At 32.5% G+C, this 11,598-nt stretch overlaps 1 protein-coding gene across 2 annotated transcripts in view; it reads left to right on the plus strand.

The window, feature by feature from the left end:
• MEIS1 (Meis homeobox 1) overlaps positions 1 to 7,961 on the plus strand; it is a 199,460-nt gene extending 191,499 nt beyond the window's left edge. Inside the window, exons 10-13 of one of the 2 annotated variants that reach the window (XM_053712098.1) lie at positions 3,349 to 3,488; positions 4,221 to 4,310; positions 4,575 to 4,670; positions 6,766 to 6,904. In XM_053712098.1, coding sequence (XP_053568073.1) covers positions 3,349 to 3,488; positions 4,221 to 4,310; positions 4,575 to 4,633 — 289 coding nt within the window. In that variant the 3' untranslated portion in view covers positions 4,634 to 4,670; positions 6,766 to 6,904. Of the gene's footprint in view, positions 1 to 3,348; positions 3,489 to 4,220; positions 4,311 to 4,574; positions 4,671 to 6,765 lie in introns of both variants that reach the window. The other variant, XM_053712097.1, reaches the window with a different exon arrangement.
• The last annotated feature ends 3,637 nt before the right edge of the window (positions 7,962 to 11,598 follow it).

Here is an 11,598-nt window from a genome sequence, read left to right on the forward strand (position 1 = left end):
ACATTACCTAATTAACATTAAATAGTAATTAAGACAATGTTACACTACTGGAAATGATTCTGTCTCACTTAGTAAAATTGCAAGACTATATGGAAACATCTTCTAAAAGCAAATTTGTAAAGTTCCACAAGGACAAAATGGGTTAAATTGATGTGCAGTTGTATAAGGCGAATCTTATCTACTGTCACATTTTACTAGTAGGAATAATGTGACATTTGCTTTACTACATAGACACTGGCATGACTCACCCAAGGGAGCAAGTACTGGTATTTCTTCACTTCCCATTTAGCTAGTGGATTTTACCTTGTTGCTTTAGTCAGAATAGACTACAATACCCATTGTAATCCTTCAGAATTCCCACGCAATGTACCTCATGTGACTTTAATCAAGTTTTTCAAATTTTAAGCCATTCCAATTTATCAGAGAAACCCTCAATAATTTGTTTAAAAAAAATCATATTGGAAATAACGTAACAAAATAATGTACCACCTCTGAGATTGCATTAGTATAATACTTAAAGAATCTATATACTTGTTGTTTGTCTATCTCAGATGTTTGTTCTTTTCCTTGCTACTACTTTTTAAAACACATTTATTGCTTAAATATGTATCTGAGAGAAAAGTAAAGCTGTCTCTTACCAAAAGAAAGGGGATGAGAGAAAAGGTCAAAGGGCATTTTTTGAAGCAAACAGCTGGACCAGTTTATTTAAACAGATATGAGGATGGGATTCTGACCTCTGTTTGACTTCTATTGGGAGGAGCAAGAATGCCTTTTTATTACTGTTGCCATGAAGGGAAATGCTTTTGCAACTGAATTTACCTTTTAGGAGACTCCACAGTTGTATTGTTTGTAAAATAAATAAGTAAATATTAAATGGCCATAGTCCCCATTTTTAGATGGCAAAGATCAAATCCCTTAATAAATAAAACATGATTTATGATTAGGAATATTTATGTACAATCACTTAAAGGGACAGTCTAGGCCAAAATAAACTTTCATGATTCAGATAGAGCATGTCATTTTAAACAATTTTCCAATTTACTTTTATCACCAATTTTGCTTTGTTTTCTTGGTATTCTTAGTTGAAAGCTTAACATAGGAGGTTCATATGCTAATTTCTTAGACCTTGAAGCCCACCTCTTTCAGATTGCATTTTAACAGTTTTTTTACCACTAGAGGGTGTTCGTTCACGTATTTCATATAGATAACACTGTGCTCGTGAACGAAAAGTTATCTGGGAGCAGGCACTGATTGGCTAGACTGCAAGTCTATCAAAAGAACTGAAAAAAGGAGCAGTTTGCAGAGGCTTAGATACAAGATAATCACAGAGGTTAAAAGTATATTATTATAACTGTGTTGGTTATGCAAAACTGGGAAATGGGTAATAAAGGGATTATCTATCTTTTAAAACAATAAAAATTATGGTGTAGACTGTCCCTTTAAAGTGAATGTAAGTTTTGATGCAAAAGTGCACGGTTTTTAAAAATTCAATTAAAAACAGGGGCACTTTAATTCATCAAAATTTATATTTCACTTGTGAAAAAATACTTCCCTTTTAAACTTGTCAGCCACTCCAGCTTCCCCCGGTCATCGCAAGCCATTTCTGACATCAGAAATGATGTATGGGTCCTCCTCCAATTGCGGCTCCCCCCCCCCCCCGGGAAATCAGTGTCTGATTCAATGCCGTGATTGGAGGAAGCCGGATTCCTCATTTTAGACCCAGGAAGAGGCTTTGTGACGGGTGGAGGAAGCTGGAGCGGCTGTCAAGATTAAAAGGTAAGTATTTTCACAACACAAGTGAAATGTAAATTTTGATGAATTAAAGTGCCCCTGTTTTTAATCGAATTTTTAAAAACCGGGCACTTTAGCATCAAAATTTATATTCACTTTAAACTAAATAAATTTTTGCTTGTTACTTTTCCTGTTAACAAAGGACCGTTTTAAAAGTTTCAAATACCTGATAATTATTAATAAAGCAATCTGAATGTACTGTGATTAATGAAGGAGAGTTAAACAGGCTAAGACGTTTGCACCAAATGAGAAGTACTGCGGAACACAAAGTAGGGAACAATGGCAAATCTGTACCCTAGTCTGACAAGGCCACGGGAAAGTGTTTGTTTAAAGGCCTCCTGCTAAGAAGAGCATTCATAACTTTGTATGGTAGAAATATGCTAAGTGAAGGTGAAAGTACTTTGCCTCAACAATACGTTTGTGTATTTCTTTGTTTTTTCACATTTCTGACATTGTTTCAGATTTAATCTACCAACATCCATTAAACACATTTTAATTGGGCAAAGCATAAAAATATTTTTTTAGGAAATCTATGTTATTACCAGATCTAATTGAGTTTATTTTATTATTAGTATTATCATTATTATTGTTACTGGTGCATAATAATATGATTTATTCATGGTGCTTATTTTATACCAATTGTATTTCACTGAAGTACAAAAGTAAGATTACACCCAACAACTACAGGATTCATTACCTTTCAGGGGTGATAGCATAGGTACCATATAGATTAATTAAATGTTTACTGTTTTATGTTAGGCAAAGGGGAAATAATATGAACCTACTGTTTTTTATACTTTTGAGTTTCTTCTTACAGTCATATAGGAACATTAATTTCTTCAGTTATACCAAGACTTTACATTTTGTTTCTGATTTTAGTCTTGTATTTTTTTTGTTTTGTTTTTTGTTTAAGAAAACAGGATTATAAGTGCAAATTCTGTATGGTTTTGACCTTGTCTTGACCCCAATCTTTAAAAAAAAAAGTCTCTAGAACAAGTGCTTTGCTCTGAACTCCCCAGCAGCATGAGCGTGTGGTGATAAAACTCCAGACGTTCCCTCATTTGATGGTTTTCTGCCATCACAGTTCATTATCTTAATAGTGGGCATTAAAGTAGAATTAGGCTGAAAAGAAGAAGGGATGATTTTAATAAAAGTTGTGAATTAGTCCCCAAACAAAATATATGAATTGTACTATATTTACAAGTATATTTCCTTGTATTAGAGATGCTTTCTCCTTCCCAATGTACAGTTTTCCCTGTAGAATTGAAAATAGGAAAGAAGATATACCGTTTTTTTAGCAAACCTTGCTAATTCCCTCATGCCAACATTAAATGGAAACGTCCAACTGTGGTAAAAGCAGGCATACATAAATCAACTCGGAATCCCCACTCGTAATTTAAGGTCACTGGGGTTACATTGGTTGTAGAGCAGTTATAACTGCATGTAGACACTCTGACTAAACCACAACTGTCCTGTTCTTCATTAGGATCAAACTCAAGAGTAGAATGAATTGTTTATGAGTAATTGTTTATGTAACTTTTTTTTTTTTCTTCATAGGTTTATAAATGCAAGAAGAAGAATAGTCCAGCCAATGATAGACCAGTCTAATCGAGCAGGCAAGTCCCCAATAGTAACTGTATTCAAGTCACGCAGGCGAAAACCATCCTCAAGCCATTCACCGGGAGGTCTGTTACCTGGTAAATAAAATAAATGCCGGGAATGGTACACAACTAAAATACTTTTATATTACTTTTTGGTATCTTAACTAATCCGTTAAATTCCTAAACTATTTTAAAACATATGATGACAATCATCTACAAATTTATAATTTTTTTTATATTAATTTCCTTCCTCAGCTATACTTTCTGCTGTTATGACCACTCCCCTGGTGCATGGCTTGGTGTGGAATTGCTGTAAACTTTATTACCTGTCAGAAGGGTGACGGGGTTAGTATCCCATATGGGACTAAATAAAGTTCAAAGGCACTCAGTGAGGTAGATCTTTTTTTGTGCTTTAATAACACAAGGTAACTGACTTTTGAAGAAACTTGTAATGTATACAGCTTAAACCTACAAATTATTACTATTTTTTGTCAAATCATTATCTGTGTTTCTTTATTTTAACAAAACATTAAGTGTTGGATATGCTTGACAAAACTCAAGCAATATCAATTTTTATTATATTAAAATAAAGTAATATAATGGCATGCTTGTTACAAATGGTGTTGGGATACTTTTTATAATTTAAGCTTATGTCCTGTCAACTATTTCTTTAAAAAAAAGAGAGGTTCTTTCTTTTTGGAAGTATGCAGTTGTATTTACAAAGGTTTTATGGAATTTAGCCATTGAGATGCGCTAGCTGTTCTGAAATGTAACTTATGTGTAAAGTAATAACAGCCAATAATAAAAATGAAATTCTATACATTCCAGTAAGTCAAGGAACACCATATAATCCAGATGGACAACCAATGGGAGGTTTTGTAATGGATGGCCAGCAACACATGGGTATCAGGGCGCCAGGTAAGACCACACATTAATAAATGGAAGTATTTGTATATCACCATATGAATGCAGGTAGAGAACATCTTTATTTTGATTAGCACTTCTATTTAGCTTGCTTTGCCACTTTTTCTATGCATCTTCATTTGCTTTAATGGGTTTAATCTGGTTGCTATTTCTATCTCTTAATTCTTTGGAAACTGTGTTGACATTTGGGACTTTGGGTGCTATCTGTTTACTTTTCTGATCTTCTGGCATCTTCTTGGATTTTTATCTCCCTTTTAGGACCTATGAGTGGAATGGGCATGAATATGGGCATGGAGGGGCAATGGCACTACATGTAATCTTCACCTAGTTAACCAATGGCAAAGCAAGGGGGAAGTAAGTACCATTGGGGACTCTGTTTCCACTTTGTTCTTGGATATATATTTTTTTTTCACTCTGGATTTTTCCTATTTCATATTCTCCCTGCCCATAGCTCCATGCTTGTTCATTCCTTTTCCATGACAATTCTGGTTGCTTATTTCCTTTACTGACTTGATTTTTGTTTCAAGCATAAATCAGTGCATTGAACGTACATTTGCTCTTGTACTACTATTATACAGAACTGACCACATGACAAAACAAGAAATAGGCAGGAGGTGGGGGAGTCCGTTGTCATAGCAACAGACTGATTTGCAAAATGTAAGCAGTCTGCAGCAGCGCAAGGAGAGGAAAGAGCATGTCCCCTAAGCGTCATAAATCTGTCTAACCACAGTTGATGCATGAGTTACATTTCTTCACTAACCTGCAAGACACCAACATGCAAACAGGGACTATTTCAAGGAAAATAAACATTAGATTTATATAAGATTGTTAGTCATATTTAGGAATCCATCCAGCAAAACTTTGAATTTTCAGTTTAGTTCTCTTTGTCTGTCCATTATAATAGGATTATGTGTGGCAAAGGGAAAGAAAAAGAATACAAAATAGAGGTGTGCACAGCAGGCTGTGGAGCTTAGCCCAGGCTAATTGACTATATCCAAATTAAGTATGCCATCACTTGCAGTGTGACAAATGGATTTGACTTATTCAGTATACAAAAATAGAGATCATTAATGCAATCTTAAGCGGCAGGCCCAGTGAAGTCTGAAAAAAACTGTCCACAATCTTGCTTTGTATTATTTAGCAGGGAAAATATTATTCTCTCTAAAGGAATGTAAAGCTTTGCAAGCACAATCTGATTTCCCAATTCACTTGTGTTTTTGTTCTTCATAGAAAGCTGCTATTTTGAGTTTTAATCTATTTCTGAATGTAATACCAGTGCTGAATGTGTCTACGTAGAATGTGAATCACACATCTAGTTAAGAAAACGCTCTATAGTGCTTGCAAATGTGCTTGCTTCAAACACATCTTTAGCTTACTCAATCTAAATATTGTTTCTTAATTTCTGGGTCAATTACATTTAAATGATGTATGCTATGCTTCACAACCAATTAAATTAATAGGTTATTATGGAAAAAAGTATCACCACTTTTGATTAAAGACCAGTGGATATGGTATATTTTATAAGCAATTTTTATTAGTTAAAAAAAATGTTCCTTTAGGGTAGATTAAGCAGCAATTCATCGCTGGAGCCATAAGACCTGATTCTAAGGTGTTCACACTGCACCATTACTTAGAACTAAAGTCAATTGAACCTACTTAGCAATAGCGTTATGCCTTTCACCCTTGATGATTATGGAGCTTATAGCTCTCAGAAACAATACACCTGTCAGTTTTCATCAACTATAGCAATCCATGCAGAAGACAGAGGCCCACAGAAAGGAGGGGGGTTATTGTTTTAGGTTCAGTTTTCTCATTGTTCTTAAATTTAGTGAAAGCTTGACTGAGTTTGTAGTCTGATTTATTATAAACGTACATGATCACAAGGAAGGAATTAATTGCTAACAGTTATTGATTTCTTACATGTATTAAAAATGCTGCTTCCATTTATTAACCCCTAGTAATTCAGTATTTTAAAGTTTTAGAAAATAAATTGTATTTAATAGTATTACAAAAAAATAAAACACATTCATTTTCGTCACTTATACATAGTATATATCATCAACATAACACACATTTATTTGCATATAAAATAAATGTTTAAAAGCATTTACAACTCTCATTTTGTTAGTAAAATGTGCACTGTTTTGCAGCCCTTGGATATACTCTTTGAAAAGCTTCTTGAGTTTTTTTTTTATCTTGTCTCATTTGCTATGACTAACAAATAAAAAATATATATCTAATTGAGCAAATACTGGGTAGACACCTCCAGGGACATCTGGAAAAATATAGTTTTTAGGGTTAAATTACAGAAAAAGTGAGCTAAGTCTGTTACCAAGTTTTACCTACCAAATTAAACTTTAAATATATCTTAATACTCTTTTTAAATATTTATTGATTTGAGCATATCACGGTTAAGTAGATATTTATTTTATTTGTTGTATTTTATTAGGACTGCAGAGTATGCCAGGGAATTACATATCCGCAAGTGGTCCAATGGGGATGAGTATGGGACAGCCAAGTTACAGCCCATCACAGATGCCTATACATCACGCTCAACTGCGTCACGGACCTTCTGTGCATACCTACATTCCTGGACATCACCACCATCCAGCAATGATGATGCATGGGGGACCACATCACCCTGGAATGCCAATGTCAGCATCTAGCCCCTCAGTACTTAATACAGGAGACCCAACAATGAGTGGACATGTCATGGACATTCATGCTCAGTAACTTATGGGAAAATGTATTGTCTGCAATGGCAAGTTTTGAATACTGTCTTTCTGCTCCGACTGTGAAGTTCCATCTTGGCATCGGTATAGGACCAAGACAGATTCTTCATAGGGACCCAAAAAGCAGAAAACTGAAAATCAAATTGGGGGACATGATAAATAATTATATAAGACATTATGAGAACAAAGAGTGAAATATTGTAAATGATATTATACTGTTAACCATATTATGTTGTTTCTTATAGATTTTTTTAAAAAAATGTGAAATTTTTCCACACTATGTGTGTTGTTTCCATAGCTCTTCAATTCCTCCAGAAGCCTCCTTACTTAAAAAAAGCCTTACAGTTATCCTGCAAATGACAGAAACTGATTATTTGCAGGTCATATTAGAGCATTAAAGTAAGTAAGTCAGGCAGAAGAATTTTTCTTCGATCCAAGGATTTCAGCCATTCACTCGTTCTCTGCAGCTTTGTCTCAGTTTTTTTTTTTCTCTTTCTGTCTGTCTCCCTGCCTCTGTCTTTTGCCTGAGGCTTGAATTTGCATGTCTAATTCATTTACTCACCATATTTGAATTGGCCTGAACAGATGTAAATCGGGAAGGATGGGAAAAACTGCAGTCATCAACAACGATTAATCAGCTGTTGCAGGCAGTGTCTTAAGGAGACTGGTAGAAGGAGGCATGGAAACCCAAAGGCAATGTGTTTGGAGCCCAGTTGTCACATCAGTGTCCGCGTGCAGCAACAGACATAATGTACATCACTTCCTGTTTTATGCAGCTGAAACATAAACTGAAGAAAATTTTATTTTTAATATGTTGACTTTTGTTCTCAGCAAAGCATCAGTCGTACATGCATTTCCATAGTCCCACCATGGAACATTTATGTATACATTGTAAATAAATTTTGTGCAAAAAGGACTGAAAAATAACTGTATTGTTGCAATTTTTTTTTTGTATAAGTAGCTATTTGGTATGAGTTGGCATGCAGATTTATGAAGTGGGATAAGCTAATCCATACAATACTTTTTTTGTTGTGCTAAAACAAATGCTTGTTGATAAAGTTTTTCTATCAAGAAACAAAGGAACTGATAGTTATTAATAACCATTGCACACTCAGTCCTTAGAGATTCTGATTAAAAAAACAAAAAAACGTTTGGATTGTATACCTCAGAGCTCAGTTGTATGACTTTGAGTGAAATAATGAATCTGATCCTAAAATAAAAACAAATTATTTTTTTTATGCTGACTCCAATGCTTCAAAAGAAAACGAATACCCTGGCCTAAAATGCATTTTTTTTTTTTTGTTTTTTTTTTTATAGATGAATCAAACCTTCATAGCCTAAGTTATGGTCTTTCAAATCTTTTGCTCATTAACAAGAAGAGTAACAATTTCTAAAATATAATGCTATCTCTTTTATGTGTACAAAATCTTTGTATTTTTTTTAACATACAAGAGCATAATTGACCTTTTTTTAATCTGTGAAGAAAATAAGCTTAAATCTTTATTATAATATATATATATAATATATATTATATATATATATATATATATGAATTGCTAATGCATATGACTTTTTAGAATGTTACAAAAATCTAATATATTGTATTTTCAATTTATTTTCCTACTTTGAGCCACAGAGATATTATCATTTAGATCAAAAAAGTGTACATATTCTTACACTTATTAAAAACAAACAAACTTATAAAACACACAAATAACCTGCATTGTTCTGATTAATTTTACTATTCTGATTTACTGTGAACGGGCCCTATCATAAATACATAAAAAATGACATATGGGTTTGACAACATGTATGCCATTATTGTATTAGAAATTACAGTGAATTTCTTATGCATTCGTCTTTTATAATGTGGCCTTGGAAATAGATAAACTACACTATTGTGAATGCAATATAGCAGGAAAAGTTGTTCATTTATTTATATTTTGATTGGATAAACACATGAAAAACTATAAGAACAGGCCTTTCTCAGGGTTTTCAATTCATTTTTTTAAATTAATAATTTGGATGTTTTTGACACACCTACAGAGAACTAAAATATATGTATCCATTCAGAAGTTAAAAGACGGCTGTTGCTTGATTCAGAATTGACAATGATAATTGTGAATGCAAATTTAACCAGTAATATCAATTCATACTATTTGTACTATTAAAATTCTTATAATTTTGGATATTTATAATTAACATCTATTACAAAAAAACACTTAATTGCAATAATAAATCAATATACTGATGATCACATTTTTGATGTGTAGAAGTTTAAATTGTAACCTGAGGTCTATTTTTTAGTTTTTGTTAAATCAGCAAATAACTTGAATGTATTAATGTGAACTGAGCATGAGCAGAAGCGTAATAGATGATTCTTAAGAAGATTCTGAAACACTTTATTAACATAACATTGAGGAATTAGTACATCATGTCTTTCAAGATGTAATTGATGAAAGCCTTAACACAGGAGTAATACAAAGATAAAATTGCTTTGTTCTGTATTAAAATTGGCCCATTATTAGTATTGAATACAGTTTCCCACTCAACTCCAGCATGGACATGTAGAGCTAGAATACGAGTGAAGCAATATTTATTGTATCCGCTCGTGCGCTAACTGTGCTAGAAGTAATCTTTTTGCGCACGTGGGGTAGCGCTCCTTTTAGAAGTTGAAAGTAAGACGTTTTCACCCACAAACTAACCCGATGCGCGCAAAAAGCCAAACTTTCAATATTGCGAGCATGTTAACATATTCCCAATAGAAGTCAATGGAGCAAAAAAGAGGAAAAAAGCCTAACGCCCTACTTGCGCTTACCCAAACGCATATTCTCAAGTGCACTAACCCAACATGAAAATATGAATATTTCAAATTTCAATGTTCTTCACATAGAGGAATATTTTTATTCATAAATACCTATTTCTACACATATCTGATGGTATTTTGGTACAATATACCGGTAAATCTATACCTATTTATCTATGTGATTATATATAGGTATACATATATATATATATATATATATATATATATATATGAATATCTATTTATAAATACATAGAACATATTCTGCTATGTGTAGAACTTTAGAATGTAAAATATATACAGTAAATACATAGTTAAAACCTTTATTAAATATGAATATTACATAAATATGCTCTTACATGTTTTCCTTTAGTTGGCTGCAAAGGGCTCCAATGCACATATATATATATATATATATATATATATATATATATCTGTATATGTATTTATGTTTTTATATCTGTATATATATCCGTAAATACATATATACACAAATAAATACATATGTACACACATATATTTACATACATATAATATATATTATATATGTGCATTGGAGCCCTTTGCAGCCAACTAAAGGAAAACATGTAAGAGCATATTTATGTAATATTCATATTTAATAAAGGTTTTAACTATGTATTTACTGTATATATTTTACATTCTAAAGTTCTACACATAGCAGAATATGTTCTATGTATTTATAAATAGATATTCATATATATATATATATATATATATATATATATATGTATACCTATATATAATCACATAGATAAATAGGTATAGATTTACCGGTATATTGTACCAAAATACCATCAGATATGTGTAGAAATAGGTATTTATGAATAAAAATATTCCTCTATGTGAAGAACATTGAAATTTGAAATATTCATATTTTCATGTTGGGTTAGTGCACTTGAGAATATGCGTTTGGGTAAGCGCAAGTAGGCGTTAGGCTTTTTTCCTCTTTTTTGCTCCATTGACTTCTATTGGGGAATATGTTAACATGCTCGCAATATTGAAAGTTTGGCTTTTTGCGCGCATCGGGTTAGTTTGTGGGTGAAAACGTCTTACTTTCAACTTCTAAAAGGAGCGCTACCCCACGTGCGCAAAAAGATTACTTCTAGCACAGTTAGCGCACGAGCGGATACAATAAATATTGCTTCACTCGTATTCTAGCTCTACATGTCCATGCTGGAGTTGAGTGGGAAACTGTATTCAATACTAATAATGGGCAATTTTAATACAGAACAAAGCAATTTTATCTTTGTATTACTCCTGTGTTTAAGGCTTTCATCAATTACATCTTGAAAGACATGATGTACTAATTCCTCAATGTTATGTTAATAAAGTGTTTCAGAATCTTCTTAAGAATCATCTATTACGCTTCTGCTCATGCTCAGTTCACATTAATACATTCAAGTTATTTGCTGATTTAACAAAAACTAAAAAATAGACCTCAGGTTACAATTTAAACTTCTACACATCAAAAATGTGATCATCAGTATATTGATTTATAATTGCAATTAAGTGTTTTTTTGTAAATAATGTTAATTATAAATATCCAAAATTATAAGAATTTTAATAGTACAAATAGTATGAATTGATATTACTGGTTAAATTTGCATTCACAATTATCATTGTCAATTCTGAATCAAGCAACAGCCGTCTTTTAACTTCTGAATGGATACATATATTTTAGTTCTCTGTAGGTGTGTCAAAACATCCAAATTATTAATTTAAA

Source organism: Bombina bombina, chromosome 4, assembly GCF_027579735.1.
Source record: "Bombina bombina isolate aBomBom1 chromosome 4, aBomBom1.pri, whole genome shotgun sequence".
Lineage (NCBI taxonomy): Eukaryota > Metazoa > Chordata > Amphibia > Anura > Bombinatoridae > Bombina > Bombina bombina.